The following is a 20,135-nucleotide window of genomic DNA, read 5'->3' on the forward strand; positions in this document are numbered from 1 at the left end:
CTATTGACCAGCAGTGTGTCTGCACTTATACTTCTGCTGAATACCAGTCATTCTGCTGGGAGCAGTATATGTGACCTGTACGTGGTCAAGTTCCAAAAGTTAGGAAAGCCATATTTGATGGCAATATTACTTTGTTTATTTTTTTGTCTCTCTAAAATGCCTTTCTGCTTTATTTGTCGAAGCTATATGGGGCAGCAATCATCCAGTACTTAACATTGTAATATGGGGGGCTGGAAAGATGGCACAGTAGGTAAGAGCAATCTGCTCCTCTAGAGGTCCCGAGTTCAAGTCCCAGCAACCACATGATGGCTTATAACCGTCTATTCTGGACTCTAATGCCCTGTTCTGGTATGGAAATTCACATGTAGACACAACACTCATACATAAAATAAATAAATTCTTTTTAAAATAAAAAAAGGCTATAAGTTGTCTTCTTGCCTCTCTCCTCAAGTATCAACTTTCTTAGAAATCAGAAATACCAGACCTTACAAATCCCAACATTGGAGCCTGGTGCACATTGGCAGAGAAGTAATAAATCCTGTTACCTCCTGAGCTGGGGAGTGAAGCCAAAAACAAACAAACAGACAAACAAACAAACAACAACAAAACATGGGGAAAGAGGGAAACTCAGTGGTGATTGACCAGTACAGCCTGCTAGGCCAGTCTTCTAGGCACAAAACCCGCACTATTACTTTTTAAAAAAGACTGAAACAAAGTTGGAATCATGACCTACGTCTTGTGTTTGAGCCAGAACTCTGCTTCTCATCTGCCAGGTGAATTTGAACATGAAATGAAGTCTCCTGAATCTAAGGTTCTACACCGGCACCTCCCAGGAGGGAGACAAGGTATGGAAACTTATTTGATATACGACACCTGTCCTTCGTATTTGACTCCTTTTAAGTCCTGACACTAACTTAGGCTCTCTCCCCAAAGTACAACACTGAAGAAGGAATTACTCCTAGAGTCTTCTCATTGGACATCATGGACAACAGGCACCATTGCGTCCCCAAGGGCTTCACAGACACAGCAGGTGCCCAAGCAAGATTTCGTACAGATGAAGAAATAGAAACTGTGTGTGTTTCTGACAGGCAGCCCGCTGTCATCATCATTCTACTTATGGAACACAAACTTCATGTGCAGAATTCTTTGAAGTGTTTATACTTGTATGAAATTGCTCATTCTCACAACCAAGAGAGACCACAGAAGCGGGGATGGGCCCTGTGACAGGCACGAGGTTAGGCCAGAAGAAAGGCTGAAGTGTGAGTGGGCTGGGCATGAACTGTGGATTCCTGTTTAAGGCCTTCTGTTAAGAGTCTGCTCTTCATTGGGATAATTTTATTGTACACTGTGAAGAAGTGTCTCTGTCCTTCCTTGCCTGCCTAAGGCACTTTCTGATTGGTTTAATAAAGAGCTGAATGGCCAATAGCTAGGCATGAGAGGAGAGTAGGGACTTCCGGGCAGACATGAGAACTCTGGGGGAAACTCTGAGGCAGAAATCGCTAGCTGGAGGTGGTGGAAGAAATATGTGCCCCTACTGAGCCACTTGGCAGAATGGAGATTGGTATAAACAGATTAATTTAAGTTATATGAGCTGGTTGGAAACAAGCCTAAGTTTTCATATATTAATAAAAGGGCCCCGTATCATTACTTGAGCAGCTGGCGTGTCGATAGTCCGTCGATAGTTCTTAGTTCGCATCTGCCTAGCATCTCCTGCTGCATTCCTCATCTCCCTGTCTTCTTTTTTGTCTTTCTACTATCCCCATGCTTTCTAGTACTCAAAATTCACCTCAGCCCATGTTTTAGCTTGAAGCCTTTGCCAGGCATTCTAGAGTAAAGACTCTAGTGAACTCAGACTGTGGTCTGATAATTAGGACTTCCCTACTAGTGGAAAAGGATCACATAGACTCATTATTTTATATTTTTCAGGGTTTCTACTCAGTCCAGTGTGTGGTATTTAATGGATCCTCAACAAACCCTCAGTAGCTTGATTGTCTGTGTCACTTACTACATGTCACACCTTGAGGTGAGTTCTTTATGAATGTCATTTTCTTCGGCAATGATTTAACAAACTAAATGTAATGGTCTTGCTTTACAGGGCAAAGTAGAGTGCGCTACTTCGCTACTACAGTGAGAGGTCTTTTCCATCTGGATTCTGTCTGATTCATGCCCTCCACCACTTTGGAACAGGTGTAGGTACAATTTCTCTCGCCCACTAACTTACAGCCTAAGCAAAAAGATGTTAGGTTTTAAAATAAGCCATTTGTATAGCCAGGTGCAGTGGCACACACCATCCTAGCACTCGGGGAGGCAGAGGCAGGTGGATCTCTATGAGTTCGAAGCCAGCCTGGTCTACAAATCAAGTTCAGGACAGGTAAGACTAAACAAAGAAACTCTGTCTTGAAAAACAAAACAAATAAAGCTATTTATTTACCTGGGAGAGTTAATTTTTCTTCATAGATAAGGTGCTCATTAGTTGATGACAAGAGGTTTTCTGTTGGGTGTTCTTTAATAATGTGCTTCAACCCCTGGCAAAACAAGGGAGAAAATAAAAGTTGTTTGTTTGTTTGTTTTCAGGAAATACATATTTAGAAAATGAGATTGCTCAGATTGCTTTCAAAGGAAATGAACATGTTCAAGAGCTGGGCCAGTGAACTCTACACTGGAATTTACTAACAAGGTCCAAGATACTTGGATATTCTGGTAGGTGGACATGGGAATGGGGAAGAATGGGAACCTCTCAGAAGGTCCCTCCCAAGAACTGCATGATGACATCACTGTCTCTACATCTAATGCCTCTAGACATTAACTTTGATGGGTTAAACTCGACTGTTCAGGTAGACAGCTGAGGACTTTCAAAGCCTATTGTATTCCCCCCTACACGACAGACTTTGGAAGGACAGGAAACTGATCCTTTCTGTACCTCTGGAATGAAAAACCTTTTATCCTTGCCCCAAAGTGGAGCTCATACTATAATCTCCTGTAGATGTCTAAATTTTTGGAAATTGTCAAGTGTAGTAAGATTTTTGGTGGTTTAAAAAAACCCAGTTATGTCATGTAAACATGTTTTTGTTTTAATCCCAAGTGTGAGATATGGGGCCGCTTCAGAATTGTCCACAGCCTCATGAGTGTTCTGGCAGGGGTGTAATTCTGCCAGCTGAAGAGAGTTTAATTTTGGGGACTCCAGAGAAGGGATAAAAAAAACAGAGCCCCAAGGGAGGAAGCATGATTGTTCCTGCAGTTTTCTGCTCCTGCTGTTTCTGATTTGCAAGTGAGAAACCAGACAATAAGAAAAAATTGGAGATACCCGAAGATTGGACTTGCCCTAAGGAACTCAACAGGAAGTCGTCTAAAAAGGTCTAGATGCCGCCTCTCCCCACTAACCTTCTGTCGCTCCTACCTGGTTTTGGGGTATTGGAAGGGATTGGGGTAAAGAAGGGGGCACATGTAAGTAACCAAATAAAGTAGTGTTAAAAAAAAATAATGCCAACAGTTAAGCCACTTCATTTTTCTTTCAAGATCCCCCGAAGGACAAGACGTACCCAGTGTATATTTTAAATGCATGTAATGTCAGGACATAAATTTTAACACACATGCACAGTCATTATTTAGAAGTACTGCCTGCCCCCAGAGACAAATCATAATTTAAGTTCATTAGCTTGTTGCTTACATTTCTTAGGAAACTTACTGAGATAAAACCAGCTTCTTTGGAGAAAAGCGATACCAATAGCACTTTATTGGTGTCTTTATATTCCACAACACAAACAGCTTGAAGGGGGAATTTTTAAAAAAATGGACTAAGAGAGACAAATATAACATTCTTTCCTAGCCTTGAAGACTCATTCCCTTTATGATGAAGGTGATGAGCTCTTTTTGGCAAGAACTCAAACTTTCCAGTAATTTTCCAAAACTTTCTAACAGAATGTGGCTTTGAGGTTTGATTCAGGAAAACACAGGTGTAAACCATCGATCTGTAGAATCCCATGGGCAATGGAAGCCTTCGGAATGAGTCAGTCCCCTTTAAGGCCATGGACTTAAAGTAGGCCACCCAGAGCTTACCCTACAACAATGAGGATCTTTCATTGAGCAATCTCCTGAGAACTCTCTTTTATCTGCCCCTCACACCTGACCAAATGAACAATAACAATCAACTTTATTGCATTTCTAAAAGTTTAATTAAATTTGTTTTTTTTTATTAAAATGATAAAAGTCAATCACAAGTTCTCAGATAATTTTGAAATTTTAATTAGAAACTGGAAAAGAGAAAATAATCCCCTCAAGTGAGTGGCTGTTTTGATTTTAAGTTTGCGAAAGAACATAAACATTAATTTCTGTCCTACCCATATTTTGATGTGCAGTAAGAAATGTTGCAGAACCGCTTAAATCTCGGGGAAGTTTTCATAAATTATCTTTGTACATCTGTGACAGCATGGAACCTCACCATTTTCTTCATGGTTTTCTTCATTTGTGGGCCTTGTAAGCTCCTCCCTTTCCTGGTTTCCGGTGTAGGTGGGCCTTGTTAGCTCCTCCTCTTCTTCATACCTTCCGGTCCCAATCATTTTACCAGAAAGCCTATGCCAGCAGTCAGTGTGCCTCTTCCCACCCCACAGAGAAAGGTTCTGTTTTAGATATCATGGTAACTTCATTCCTGTTTTACCTAAAGGTCTTATCTCAATTTGATCATATAATCATTAGTCTCAGTCTGCAGACTCCACAGGAAAGACTGTATTCCTCAAGGGAGGGGTCTGGCCTAAGTTTGTACGTTGTGTATCATCCTCACAGGTAGCACTTAGTAAGTGCTCAGTAAAGCTCAAAGTGTATGTGTGTGTGTGTTTTAATTCACTGTCAAATGAGAACAGATAGAGACTGGGTTATAAAGATCACAGTAAAGGCAATGAGGGAGGAGGTGCCGATAGCTCCCTGAGAATAAATAGTGTTCATAAACCAGGGCTGCACATTGTCCTCCTTTTCTCTTCATTCCATCTGCTGAGGTATTGTCAAGAGTGTTGGTGGGTTTGAAAGTTTTGAGTCTTTCTGAGCCTGGCACCTTTTTCTAAAAGAAGCACTGAACCACGTAATTGGCACACTTGAAACGGTTTGCTACAAAAACTGCTTGAAATCGAAAACAGACTTGGAAATGATTTCTCCACAAATGCAGGGCTTTGTGTTAATAAAAACCCGAAGCCTGTGATGCCTTAGAGCATCATCGCGACTGTTGCCGAACCCGATGACCGGAGTCCAGCCTGTCACCAGCCCCCAGATGACAGGGATCCAATCCCGGGTCCACGCGGTGGAGAGAGAAATGACTCCTGAAAATTGTCCTTTGGCCTCCACACGCGGGACCGTGGAATGCGGACATCTTCTCCCAAACAAGGAAGTAAAAATGTAAGTTTTAAAAGTACAGGAGATGCAACAACAGGGTAACAGAATTTGCAGGTTATTCTTGAAAACATTGATTAGCAGGGAAAGAGGTGATTTCTGTATGAGAAGGTTAGAGCAGAAACTTCCCAGGAATCAGAGTAACAAAGGAAGTCAAGTAGACATACCCAATCCAGAGGTTGTAAAACTAGGGTTTTTTCCTGTTCCTGTCCTAGCTCCCTAACAATGACACGTAGACCTAAAGTTAGTGTAACAGGTGACTGAGGGGGCCTGGCAATTCCAGTAAAAATGACCCGCCCAGTCACCTCACTCCCCTGTCTCTGTCTGTCTGTCTGTCTGTCTCTCCATCTTTCTGCCTTTTCTCTCTCTGCCCTCATGGCTCACTCAGGCACTAACTCCTTGCTCTTTCCTTCCCCCCCAAATAAACCTTGTACCAGACCTGTTGCATGGTGTGCAATTCCTCACATATAACACCTATTATATTTATTAATTGCTTCAGGCACCATAGCTGGGCAAATATTGATGTATCCTAAACCAACTATGCTGGCCTGGCCTGCTCCCCAGCCATGTGGTCCATCATCTGCCATCTTATTCTCACTCTGGCACCTCCTTGTTCATCCATGTCCTCATGGTGACTCTCATAGTGACTCCCTAGTGCCCCCTCCCCTGGGCTTTATCCTCTTCTGCCCAGCTACTGGCTGTTCAGCTCTTCATTAACCAATCAGAAGTGGTGGAGAACAATTTTACATAGCACTGAGACAGAAGAGGCTTTATGATAATGACAATGCCACTGTCTGGACTATCAAGAGCTGAAAGTGATGAGATAAGCTGCAAACCTGCCTCCAGCAGAAGGTTCTTATTTCAAATCTATCTCTGAGTAGAATACAAAGATGTCTTACTTCCTCTATAATGTTAATTTTTTTCTAAGCTCCCCACCACCACCAAAGAATGATTTCTCTTCTTTTTTAATGCTGTCTGAGGTCCATCCTAAGGCCTCATGCATATTAGGCCAATGGCCTACCAGTTAGCCCAGCCCAGCTTTTGGTTTGTTTGTTTGGTTGGTTGGTTGCTTGTTTTGTTTTGTTTTTGATGTTTCAAGACAGGGTTTTTCTGTAGCCTTGGCTGTCTTGGACTCACTTTGTAGACCAGGCCAACCTCACAGAGATCCACCTGCCTCTGCCTCTCAAGTGCTGGGATTAAAGGTGTGGGCCACCACGCCCAGCTCAGTTTTTGTTTTGTTTTTAGTTATTGTTTTATTTTACTTTATTTTAAGATGAGTCATGTTATGTAAACTAGCCTAGTTTCCAACCCCATGAAGGTCTGTGCTTGCCTAATGACTTTTTGACACATTACTGTCGTATCAGCTGACTTTGGCTTACCTGAATTAAAACTCCTCAAGGTTTGCAAACAGCCTCCAAAACTCCACATCCAATGTCATGAATTTACAGGCATTTTAGTGTATTTATAAAAATCTTTTTTAAAAAAACACAACAAATGCACATTAGTTTTGGTTTTAAATATTGAAGCTTGCCCTTTGCAAAAATATTAAACATAAACCTTCTGGGAATAATTTTACCAGACAACATAGGAATCAGCATTCCCGGGGTCTAAGCATCTTACTTATTATATTTGTGGCATTTAAGCTTCATAACACACACTGGAAATGAACTCCTCAGCATGAGGTGGCTGCCGCTTATGTGAATCCTAACAGCATTTCTCTCAAATATTCCTTCTAAATGTGACTTCTGTGCTTCCAGGTGCCAGAGAAATCCCAACGGTTCTTGTCTGCCAACTGCACTAACTTGAGAACAAAATAGCACTCGTGCTGTGTTCTCATTTCTGCCTTCCTCTGCCAAGATCCCCCGAGCCCTTTACCTCTAGAGAGTTTCAAACAAAGAGTTAGTAAGTTAATAACTTATAAGTGCTCATGTGTTGTGTTGTGTGTAAAGGTGTTCACAAGTCATGAAGGCAGAAGGGAGTCTTGGCTGTTGGGCTTGGTGTCATTGCTTTCACACATCATGGGAGCTAGACTGTGAATTAAGAAAACTACCATCCTCACTGGGCCTCCTGCTCCTCAATCTATGAACTGAAGAGAGTAGTAACCAACTGTGAAAAACGAACAAGGGGGCCGACTCCTCCCAGAAGTCAAGGTATGAAAAGACTGGACTTCAAGAGTCAAGCTTTCTCCTCTTCCCATCCCCACAGTATGGACTGAGTGCACAGAGCAGACAGGTCTTGAACAGGCCTCAGAATTGCCTGGAGGCCTGTTAAACCAACTCCTACTAACTCCTACTCCTACTACCAACTCCTACCCTGGAGCTGCTCTTTCAGTAGGTCCAGGATGGGGTCTGGGATGCCAGTCTTAGAAGTTCCCAGAGGTTCAGATGCAGCTGCTCTAAAGGCCCTGTGCTGAGAACTACTGCCTCGGAGCTTCCCAAAGCTGGAAGGTAGCACTGGTGTGCAGGAATCTATAGTATCCAAGCACATCAAACAGCTTGTTGTAAAACAACAGCAATGACCACAGACAAAAGAGCAACAGTAAAACAAAGCTGCAAACCCTGCAGGCTTGTAATTACAACTCCCCTGCAACAATTTAGAATAGATGCTCTTATCACCATAACTGTCTTCCTTTATAGAAATATTTGCCATTTTTAAAGATATCAAGTTCTCCAGCATAGTTATTTTACAATTTGAATTATGAGTTTTCAATTCACAAGCAACTCTAGAAAACTCACATTGTTTGTGCAAAGGGAAGTATGTTGGTGTTAGTTTTTGAAACTCTTGTTTATGTTTCTTTTGTCTTTTTCTCCCTACTCTACCCCAACCCCTTCCAATACCCCAACACCAGGTAGAAGAGAGAAAGGCCTAATGGGAGAGAGGACACAGTTCTTTCTTGGTTGCTTCCTGCTGGTCAGGGTCATCAGATTCCTTGGAGCCAGTCCAGTCCTCATTTTAGGGAGATCTCAACTTCCTCTCTCACAACAGCAAGTAGGAACAGCCTTGTTCTTTCTCTGGTTCCCACACTCTCTGGGCTCTGGCATTTATTCTCTTTCCAGAGTCCTCAGATTTAAACTATCTGCAGCTGGCAAGGAGCTCCTGTCAGAGCTGGCATAAGGCAAATAGTCTACTGCTGTGAACCATCTGAGTCAGTCCCACATCCCACCTGGGACCAAAACAGAAGTACATATGTGCTGTGGTGCTTTGAACAGGCATGGCCCCCATAGACTCATGTGTTTGAATGCTTGGCCCATGGGGACTGGCACGATTAGGAGGTGTGGCCTTGTTGGAAGAAGTGTATCACCGTGGGGCCTGGCTTTGGGGTCTCCAATGCTCAGTGTGCATCACTATTTCTTCCTGCTGTCTGGGGATCAAGATGTAGAACTCTCAGCTCCTTCTCCAAGACCATGTCTGCCTGCATGCTGCCATGCTTCCCACCATGATGATAATCGACCACACCCCGGAAACTATAAAACAGCTCCAATTAAATGTTTTCTTTGATAAGAGTTGCCCTAGTCATGGTGTCTCTTCACAGCAATAAAACCCAAACTAAGACATGGACTTAAATCAACTAGAACATATGAAAATAAATTCAATTTTTCTAAGTTTGAGGCCAGACTGGTTTACAAAGGGGGTGCTGGGTAAGGCAGTGTTATATAATAAGACATTGTCTCAAAACAAACAGCAAGAGAAAACAAACAACAACAACAACAAAGGTGAGATTAGAAAAGCAAGATTGAAGGCTGGAGGGATGGCTCAGCAGTTTAAGAGCACTTGCTGCTCTTGCAAAGGACCTGGGTTCAGTTACCAGCAGGCTCACAATCACCTGTATCTTTAATTTCAGGGACTCTGACACCCTCTTCTATACTTCACAGGACATGCACACATGTGGTATATACATAGGCATGCATTTGCACACACATACACACTCAAATGTACATTTAAACAATAAATCTAAAACAAAAAGTGAGATTGCTTCTCTCTTGATTTCTTATCTGACCTCTCCATGAAATACCACCTGCTTTGTTGGAATATATCAAGAAGATGCTTGCCTGATGAAGACCCTCTATCTTGGAATTCTCAGCCTCCAGAATCATGAGCCAAATAAATTTATTTCCTTTATATATACTCATTGTGATATCCCATTATAGCAGCATGAAAGAGACAAAGACCATTACAAAAAAAAAGCTTTTTAAAACCAACTTTAAACAGGGAGGCCTGTAAGTTCCTTAAGTCAGAGTTAGCTGCAGGGCTTGAACAGAGGTTTACCTAACTGATTTTTTTTTTTTAATTATATTTTAAATCCTGGAAGTCCTTGGAGTTTAAAAGCACTACAGACAGAGGGAAATGAGGATACCACGTGGCCCAGACTACTCTGGAGTATTGGCAATTGGTCTGGCATTTTGTATTCTAATGCTAAATACTGATCGCCAAGATATGGTTGCCATCCAGATGAGCACAAAGTGACATTGTGTAAACTTTGCTCGCCAACATTCTCTGACTGGTTAAATAAAGTAGCTGACAGTCTATAGCTGGGCAGAAAAGAAGTAGGCAGAGTTTAGGTGCTGGGCTTGGAGTCTCAAAGGAACCTTGGGGTCTCAAGGAGAGAGAGAGAGAGGGAAGCAGAAGATGTATCAGGAGAAGAGGAAGCCAGAGGGAAGGAAGTTGTCATGGAGCAGGATGGACCATGAGCACGTGACCATGAGGTCTGGCCTGACTAAATGGAAGCAGCAAAGGCAGGAGCAATTATGGCAAGTAACTTGGGGCATGTAGCTGGGAAATAGCAAAATAGCTTAGAGGGTTGATATCTGCCCAGTTATGGTGCTTTAAAACCTATAAATAAATCATAGTCCCTCCGTGTCAATTATTTAGGAAGTAGTTGGGGGAGAGAAGCCCTCTAGAGTCTAATATCCATATTCCACAACAGTGTAGTCCTGAGGAAGTGGCTCCCTTCTCTCTGTTGCTGTATGCATCTTCTGAGAAGTTCATTTCCTCCTCTCCAGAGTTTGCAGCCCTGGCCAAACCCCCAAGCCTTATTTCTACACAACATTGTGCCTGTCCCGTGTCATCTGATCACTCCATACAGTATGTGACATTGTGCCAGAAATCTGTGCCTGAGACCCTATAGCTGAAGTACTATTCATACAGAAGCAAAAGCAGAGAGGAATCAGAGGGAGGATGTTGTATTTCCATGATGGTGGCTGTGAGCTCCTTGGTCCAGGAATGTGTCACCACAGGAGAGAATGGGAGAGAAGAGAAGCACATAGCAGCCAGGAAGCCAAGGGTTCTAGCCAATTCTGGGAGGCTGTTTAAAGAAAAGAACTGGGAACTGGGCATGAGTAATCTTAGCACTCAGGAGCCTGAGGCCTGAGGCTCCAGAGTTAAAGGCCAACCAATCCTACAGAGTGAAGCCCTGCCTCAGACAGACAGGCAAATAAACAACAGAGTTTGTTGCCTAAATAAAAAATAATCACTAAATTTCCTCCATAAGCTTTGAACGAGCATAGGTCTCTCAATTTCCTTTTGTTTGCATGGAAGAGAAAAATCAAGGTCCTAAGGAACTCTATTCATATTCTCCATAAACTACAATTAAATTAAAAACAACACTACCACTTTAAGAACCCATAAGCTGCCCAAAAATAAGTGCATTCACTAGTGAAAAATTTCCACATGGTTTCTTGCTGCTTTCTCAATGCCTTCTGATTGGGGGTAGGGGGGTGGTTTCTGCTGGATTTCCATGACTTCACTTCTTCCAGGTCTTGCCCTGCACAGGGCAGTTGTCCTATCTGCTGTTGGCTTTGGCTGACAGTGCAGTGAGTCATTCTGCAGGTTTCTAGTCCCTGTAGGCAGGACCTCCTCATGTTACCCACACCCATAGCTTCTCCCTGAGGCTGGAGGATGACCGCTACTCCTTACTGATGCAAAGCCTTTGAGTGTATCAGGAAAAGAACTTGGGCTGATGTTTGGAATTATGCTTACGATTTTGTGAGTGCTCTACACTTCGTTTCAAGCTTTAAAGAACTTAAACCTAGCAAGAGATCTGATCTCACTGGCAAGGCTTGTTGAAATTAAATGCTCGAAAACCATGATAGACATGTAGAACTTGAAGAACAATGTCAAAGTCTTTTGCCCCTAACAGTTTACTTCTCAAACTAAAGATCAAGGCCCAGAGAGGCAAACAGCAGTCACAGACACAGTCATACATTGATTACCAATGCAGTAAGTTCTGAGAAAGGGACTTACAGAAAGATAAATGACTGTTGTCACCAGACCATCTCATCTTCTGAGCTGTCCTAGATGTGCGCTGTGATTAAGCAAAATGCCATCCTGTGACCTGACATGTCTGTAACTCTTCAGTGTTGGAAGGACCCTGCTGTTTGAGGTTGCAGTCCTCACAGTCCGGATAGCCATTCTGAGCTTGGCATTAAGGTGCAGGACTTCCTCTCCCCAGCAAGGCCTCCTACTCTCTGCATGACTTCATCTGAAGAGTGTCTTTAGACACAGATGCCCCTAACCACATTTGACACAGCTCCCTGTCAGCTCTCCCTTCCCTGCACCTATAGGAAAATTAGGTACTGTGCTCTGGTTCGTGTGAGAGAAACTTGCTATTTAATGCAAATCAAACATGCTTGTAGTTCTAACCAATTATGCACCTATCCTGGGCACACACACCCCCGACTCCCAAAGGGGAATATAGCCTTTGTTCTCTGGAATTAAAGTTGATTTAGCTCCTTGAAGTGGTTCCTCTCTGTTGTACAACTTGGCCTTCTAAGCTCTGAGCCTCAACTTCTGCTCCTCCTGCCTTTGTGGGATAGGGGCCAACAACCCCCCAGGAAGAAGGAGAACCACACTTCAGACAGGGCACCTTTCCCCTGACCCCTATGTCCTGCCAGGCCTGGGCTCCTCTCCTGCTCTTGGCTATCAGAATCAGTAAAGCAAGAATCTGACAACAGTGACCACATTTTAAAATTTTTATTATTTTTTAAATTTTATGTTCATTGCTATTTTTTTGCCTGTGTGTGTGTGTGTGTGTGTGTGTGTGTGTGTGTTTCTGTGCGTGTATGTATTTGTGAGGAGTCAGAATCTCTGAAACTGAAGTTACAGACAGTTGTAAGCCACCATGTGGGTGTTGGGAATTGAACCCAGGTCCTCTGGAAGAACAGCCAGTGCTTTTAACCACTGAGCCATCTCTTCAGCACCCACCAACCCATCCACCCACCCACACCCACACCCACACCCACACACACACACACACACACACACACACTTTTTTGTTTTGTTGTTGTTGTTGTTAATTAAGTAAAGCAGAGGTAGAAAAAGGAAAGTAACTCAAGGCTGTAGAGTTCATAGCTAGCCTGTAATAATGAGAGAAGACAGGCCACTCTCCAAGCCAGACATGTGCTGGTTCTGTCTGTCTTTGCTCTGCTTAAAGACTGTTAGAAACAGGATTTTCAGACACGAATTCTTGAGCGTTCATCTTCTGTTCATCTCTGGCTTCCACCAGAATGAACTGAACCTCTAACAGACCTGGCACTTGAAGCCACAAACAGTTCCCAGCCATCTCTGAAACTATAGTCTCACACGTAGAACCTCAAAGTGCGATAGCTGGAAGGCAGAAGCTGGTGAAAATGTGTACTGTGAATCTTCCATTTTACTCATGAAAGAAAACCAAGTATAGGACTACCACTTATTGTTATTGTAATTAATAATACTTGTTTAAGGTTTTTGATTTGGGTCTGGAGAGATGACTCAACAGTTAACATTATGGACTGCTCTTGCAGAGAACCCGAGTTTAATCCAGCATTGAATGCCAAATCGTTTACAACCACCTGTGATTCCCGGGTGACCAGGTGTCTCTGGCCTGTAAGTACTTGTACTCACAAATATGTATCCACACACATATACATAAACCTGTAGCATATCTTTTTAAAAAATCTTTAAGATATCTGATTGCTGGATAATATACAATTATTGCAGAAAATGTGAGAAGCAAGAAAGAAATACAGCAAAACTTGAATATCCCAGCCCTTTAATCATTGACACGTTTTTCTGACATAATTCATAATTTTTAAATACTATATTTATATGGCCTTCTGTAATTTGCTCTTTAAACAACATATTGTTAGTAGTTTACAAATGTATTTAGTATTCTATTGCAACAGTCTGAACTACCCACTTAAAGAGTACATATTACCAACTGTTCCAGGAAGGAGCCATCAAATAACAGTGTGGAAAGCTTTGCAAATCGCCTTGGCAATATTTCAGTTGAATGTTTATCATAATAGCCCAACTTGTTCTGTTGTTTTCAGGGCACACGACACTGACATAGATCTGAATGGTTTGGAGCAAGTTAATCACTGTTGTGAAGATAAACAGAAATTCCCAGACCATCTTCTGTCACGGGTAAGGGGTCCTCTGAGGAGAGGATCCTTTAACAGTCTCCAGTGTGCAGAGGGGTTGTTCTGGGCCTCCCTGGTGGGATTGAAGGACTCACAGAGGAAGCCTATTGTGACAGCAGCCTTCACAATAACAAAGGAATCTTGGAGCCAGTTGGGGACCTCCTACAGAACTTGGGACTTAGGCCTTTTGTTTATGACTGAAATCACAGCGACTGCATACTGTGAGGAAAATAATCAGCAGCCAGCTGGAGAAGAGAATAAGACAGTGGAGGCAGCGCAGAAGTTTGGGAGGAAAATGTGCGCCAAATTTGCAACCTGAAGTGTGCCCACTGTGGCCTCCGCTGGTTGATCAACCTCCTCATCTGAAAGGTGGATGTTCCAGGAAGAAGAAGGACAGATGTCCCCAGGGATCACATTAACTTTTAAAGTCACAGACCCAACTAGTGCCTGCTGCTTCCACAGTGATGGTTTTGGTTAGGAGAGGTAATGGGAAGAATTCTCTGGACATTTGCAAAGACACAGAGGAAGAAGGAACGTTGATTCTGGGGTTTGAGTTCAACATCTAAGAGTAAAGTGGTATTGACCTTGCAGTAGGCAGTGGTGACACACAAGTGGAGTGAACCAGAAGATTAAGGCTGAATGTGAACTTTTGTGGTGATTGAAAAACTATGGCGAGAATGTATGAGTCCATGCACTTAAATTATGACATACCTAAGTAAGGACACGTGTGACCAGAAGCAATGTGCAGTGGAAGTTTTGGTTTCTTTAAAAACTCAATTATGTTATGTAAGCAGATTTATGTTTTAATCCCAAGTGTGGGATATGGAACTGCCTTAGTTTGTCCACAGCTGATAATCTCCTCATGTGGCTCAGAGGGGAGTATCGTCTTTGCCAGCTGCGGCTAGTTTAATCTTGAGGACTCTGAGAGGATATAAATTCCAGAACAGAGAGAGAGAGAGAGAGAGAGAGAGAGAGAGAGAGAGAGAGAGAGAGAAAACAATGCTTCTCTGAGAAGAGAAGCTGCTGAATTTGCTGGTTTTCTGGTTACCTAGACTGCTAGATATCCTGACTACGAGACTGTTATTGATCCAAAGAACCTCGCAACCCTAATCAGCAGGAACTAAGTCTAAAGAGGTCTACCTCCCCTGTCCCTTTTAACCTTCTTTTACTCCTACCTAGGGTCAGGGAATTGGAAGGGAGGTAGAGGCATTAAGGAACCCCAAATAAAATAGAGTTAAGAAATAGCACCTACAGCAATTTCCTATTTGTATAATAGCATAATCTATATTAATTTTATTACTAATATTATTATTGATATTGGAAAAAAAGAAAAAAAGAAAAATGTAAAATGGAGTATACTATATATATTATTAGATATATGGGAATTGATGGGATTATCACTTATATAAATAGAAATTGTTTAAATAAATTAAATAAATTAATTAGATAAATTATTTAATTTAGACAAAGAAAGGAAGTACACCTTAAGATTTAAAAATGGAAGCACCAAAACATGATGTTTTCTTCTTTGCTCAGAACACTTGACAATTTTATTACAGTCAGCCCTCTATGTGTGCTTGATACCATTTTATATAAGGGATTTCATCTTTCTTCCTTTGTGCATCACTACACCTTCACCCTAGAATACAAACAACTTAGCATCCTCCCTGCCATTTACACACCAGTCTGACCTTTTCACTCAGCACTTGATAAAGCCCAGTGCTCCTACATACAGTATCCAGCACACACTTTGTATGGGCTTGATGGAAGGGCGCAATCAACCCCAACGATTAGCAGGGTGCCATTTTTCTTAGTAAAGGTCCTTTCTTCCTGATAACACGGTCTAGCTGCATGCATCCCTGAGAGCTTGCTGCTCTGGAGAAGCCTCAGGATGTCTGGGGTAGAAATGACCTCCACTTTATGTTCATCCTGTTTTTATATGAGAAGACACTGGGAGAGACCACCCTATGTCAGAGCTGGCAGGAAAAAAAAATCACGTGTCTGTGAATGAGTAATGAACAGCAGCCCCAGTGACCATGGAGTTGCCATACTATCATCAATTTACATTTGCAGTTCATAGTAATAGACCCTGTCCCATACATGCTGAAGAAGAAGGAAGAGGAGGAGGAGGAGGAGGAGGAGGAGGAGAAGGAGAGGGAGGAGGAGCAGGAGGAGGAGGAGAGGGAGGAGGAGCAGGAGGAGGAGGAGAGGGAGGAGGAGCAGGAGGAGGAGGAGGAGGAGAGGGAGGAGGAGGAGAAGGAGGGGGAAGAGGAGGAGGAGGAGGAGGAGGAGGAGAAGGAGGAGGAGGAGGAGGAGAGGAGAAAGTCATTCATACTCCTGGCTAAAAGAATAAGCAGTTTTCCAAATTCTAATCAAAACTTCCATTATTGGTATCAATATGACTAATACTGATAAAGTGTTGCAAACACCCAGCTCTGGGGACATCTCCCTTATCACAGACAGTGTAGATTAGAAATGATGACTTCACCCCACTTCGGAGGAAAAGGCTGGAAGCTGGGAGTTTGGGTGAAGCAGCTGGGTGCAGAGCCCCAGGTGTTTGTAACAGCATGGTCTGGTGCTTTGTATTTGATTGTTAACTATGTTGCCGACACCCACATACCCTGGACAGGACAGACATGAGGGGCAAGACAGAGTGAGGGGCAGAGCTAAAGTTCTCGGGCTTGGAGGACAGAAGGCTCATGGGAAAGAGACCGGGGGAGGGGAAAGGAGAAACAGAGTTGCCATGGAATAGGTAAAGAATCTAGTGGGCCCAGAGGAGGAACCCTGAAATTCTGCATGGACAGTAGTGGCCCAGATGAAGAGCAGAAGCAAGTATTTGGAGATTACGGATGGGAAGTAGCACAGACAGAAATGATTAAAGCAGGCAGCATGGGGTGGGGACCGGAAGAGATAACAAAACAGCTTAAGTGGAGATATCTGCCCAGCCCCAGGTAAAATACGGCTTATCTAAAATTCTATCAGGTGTCTGTCTATATTTCTTATTGATAACACTGCTATAATAATTATAACTGTTTAATAATAAACATTAGCCCCCCTTTTTTTGCTAAAACAAATGTTTATTTCTTCTTTTGAATTAATTAACAAAATGGGGTACAGTACCTTCCTATAAGGCCCTACTGTGTGTGTATTGCAAATGCTACTTGCAGGGGAATGCAGCACCAGCCCTTCTCTTGTCTCCAGAAAACAATAGGGTGGAGGCCAGCTCCCTTTCTCTGCCCACAGCAGACAAGAAGGAAATGTTTGGCTTGTCTGAGGACCTCCTTGTCTTAAGTCATAAAGACCTGGGGCCTACGGATGTAGGTTGATTACTCTTCAATAAATGACAGCAGCATGAAAGGATCAGAATATCCACCAGGACGGATCTGATGATATCTGAGAACCTGCTTTTGTAATACCTCATTAATGTTTTAATGTTCACCACATGCATAGGGCTGATTGCAACCTGGGCTGTGTACACTTGTGCAAGTTCAAGCTCAAGGTCAAGGGAGCTCTTTCTAAGCCTTTTAAAAATCAAGTTATAAAATTCATGTTGCAAAATGTCGCTCTGTTAAAATTGCTTCTTCTTCTTTTTTTTTTTTTTTTGCAGAACTCATCACCCACTGGCAATTAGCCCTGTTTTGCTGCGTGAAATAGCATTATCCATCGTGTTCTGGAGCTGATGCTATGGATAGAATGATCTCATCTCTATTTCCCCTGCCATCTGCCTTCATACAATGGAGTGAAGAGGCTCCCTTGCTCTTACTTTCTTAGTTACAAGATGTTTAATTAAAAACAAACTGACAATATGTGACACCACTCCTCTCTTGCAAAAGGCCATCTTGACTTTTTTGGATTCTAATGGGCAACACATAAGAAAATACATCATTACTTATAGTAACAGGGTAAGGATCACTGTAGGGCTTTATCAAAGCTCCCTTCAGGAAAGGAGCTGAGTGGAATTCATTGCTGGCTTTCTCCTCTCCCCGAGAGTTCCAGAATGAACTTTTACACTGTGGTCAATCGATGGATGATACAGTGTCACAAGCTAAAGACTGGTGGTCTTTCACCCTTGGGTAATATGATATTTTTTCTTTACTGGGCTTCTGTTTCTCCATCAGTGATGAAGAAGTCTACACACTGCAGGAAGTATGTGAATCGTTCATTTAAGACAAAAAAATTATAGCAGGCCGGGCCTGGATGGCCTGGCCTTCATTGTCACACCCTGTCCCCACTGACAACAAATGCCAAGCAATGGCTATTGTCTGACCAGACCTCGTTGCCCCTAGATGCTGTTGTACAATACTCCTGAAACAAAAAATGTCAACACTTGACTCAGCTTTATGGCGGGGCCACTACTGCCATCATGCCTGTGTTCCTAGGTATTGCTGTGAGTTGAGAAGGAAGTCAGTCTACAATCATTCATTCTCTGGATGACCAGGAAACAGAGATTCCATCCTGGGCTTTTGGGTTTTATGCCATATATGCTACTAATCAAAAGATGATCAGAGCAGGATGGTGGTGGCCCACATCTTTAATCCCAGCACTCAGGAGGCAGAGGCATTTGGATCTCTGAGTTCAAGGGCAGCCTGCTCTACAGAGTAAGTTCCAGGACAGCCAGGGGTACACAGAGAAACTCTGTCTCAGAATACAAACAAATAAAAAGTTGGGTAGAGCCTCTTAGCATCATTTTCTGACCATTTAACCTACAAAACATGTATCTTCTAGTCTGACTTCTGGATTCAGCAGGAATGGCTTTGTAATGCTTCACCCAGAGAAGTCATTAGCTGAAAAGTGCTCCCTGAAAAGGTCATGCTTGAGTGTTTTTACTGCCATCTGGACAGGACCTGATCAGACTGCCTAATTACCCCCTGTTACTTTTAGGCACATATTTGATCTTCAGTTAGATGGAGTGTTAGTCCTGAGATTCAACAGAAAAACCATTTTGGGCCTAATTTAAAGCAAACTTTATTAAATAGTAAATACTGACCAAAAGATGGACTTTGGTCCAGGACGACTCATAGGAATTTCCCAGCTGGGATGGCCTCAAGCAGGGAGGGTGTTGCAGGGGCTAATATAGGCCATAGTACTTTCTTATGAGGCATACTTATTTCTGGGGAACTACAATTCCTGGCATTCCAAGAGGTTGCCTGGTTCCTGGGGCTTATAGGTTAATTTTGGGTATTACACTAATCTCCCTTAGAGACCAGTTAGAATCACACTTTTCCTCAGATGACCAGTGGTAAATTATCACCTCCAATTTGACCTGCCATGACTGGACCTTCTGACCCTTGATAAAATTCTCCCCTGTGTTTCTAAACTTTGAGGGTAATTTGGAGCCTTGTGGAATTTTTTCTAAGTATTGAGAGGATTTAAATGAGTCCTTGTTGATTGCACACTGCTTTAGGGCATGACTCTGGGATCTGAGACCCTAAACTACATGCCTTTGAAGATGTCTTCATGTCTTCTAGTTTCTTTACGACTATGCTAGGCAGCTCGTACCACATAAGGGGACCCCACGCAGCAACCACGACCTTGTTCTTTATTGTGACATCTGTCTGCTGGCATCAGAATCCCCTACAGAGCTTCTCAGGTGATCCCTGGTCCAGCAACAAAGTCTAGTTGCTGGATACCAACCCCAGCATTTATGGTTCTGAAGGTATGTGATAGGGCCATGGCATTTGCCTTTCTGACAAATTCTCAGCCCATGTGGAAGCTGCTGGCTTGAGACCAACCCTGGGGAATTGCTGCTCTGGTTGTGGATGGCATAAATGCATTTTGAAGCAACAAAGGACATGCTCCTGTCTTGGGAGTCAATGTAGATTCAATCAATTCAATTTCACCTAGGTCTATCATATACATTGGGTGTCCATATAAGAATTACTTTGTGAAATGAGATGGACCAAGAGAAAAACTGGCTTAAAACCCACCAATATGGAAACATTTTCAGTCTCCTGGTTCTTAAGGACTTCCCTGTTTCTGCCACTAGAACCATGAGGAAAGCCTCTCAAGTACGCCAAGTGTTACATTCTTTCAAAGCTGATGACCCAGTGCCATGGCTACATTCATGATTCATCCATCTGTCACCATTGCTTCTACTTCCACATGATGCCACCCTGGTTGAAAGACACTGTTGTGAGGCTGAAGATCAGGAGTGGGCAATTGTACGTCTTATGGCAACTGCAGATGAGCTGCCACTGTGCCCACAAGGGCATCTGATCCCGGATGCTCACCTTTCCTGGTGCACCTGTTGTAGATGCTGCTAGACTTGGGAGGAATAATTTGACAAGAGAACATTCCGAGGGGAGGCCCAGACATTATCTTTGTAAATGGATCAGCTGGTTCCAGTAACTCATGTCTTGTAAC

The 20,135-nt window shown here is 42.9% G+C and overlaps 1 protein-coding gene across 1 annotated transcript in view; it reads right to left on the minus strand.

The window, feature by feature from the left end:
- The window catches only part of Plekhg7 (pleckstrin homology and RhoGEF domain containing G7), a 36,622-nt gene that overhangs the window by 7,743 nt on the left and 8,744 nt on the right, over positions 1-20,135 (minus strand). The window contains 8 exon segments of the mRNA XM_060378623.1: positions 2,432-2,525; positions 2,921-3,033; positions 4,439-4,539; positions 6,768-6,809; positions 6,811-6,848; positions 8,023-8,043; positions 11,004-11,137; positions 12,729-12,806. Coding sequence (XP_060234606.1) covers positions 2,432-2,525; positions 2,921-3,033; positions 4,439-4,539; positions 6,768-6,809; positions 6,811-6,848; positions 8,023-8,043; positions 11,004-11,137; positions 12,729-12,806 — 621 coding nt within the window.

This window comes from Meriones unguiculatus, chromosome 2 (assembly GCF_030254825.1).
Source record: "Meriones unguiculatus strain TT.TT164.6M chromosome 2, Bangor_MerUng_6.1, whole genome shotgun sequence".
Lineage (NCBI taxonomy): Eukaryota > Metazoa > Chordata > Mammalia > Rodentia > Muridae > Meriones > Meriones unguiculatus.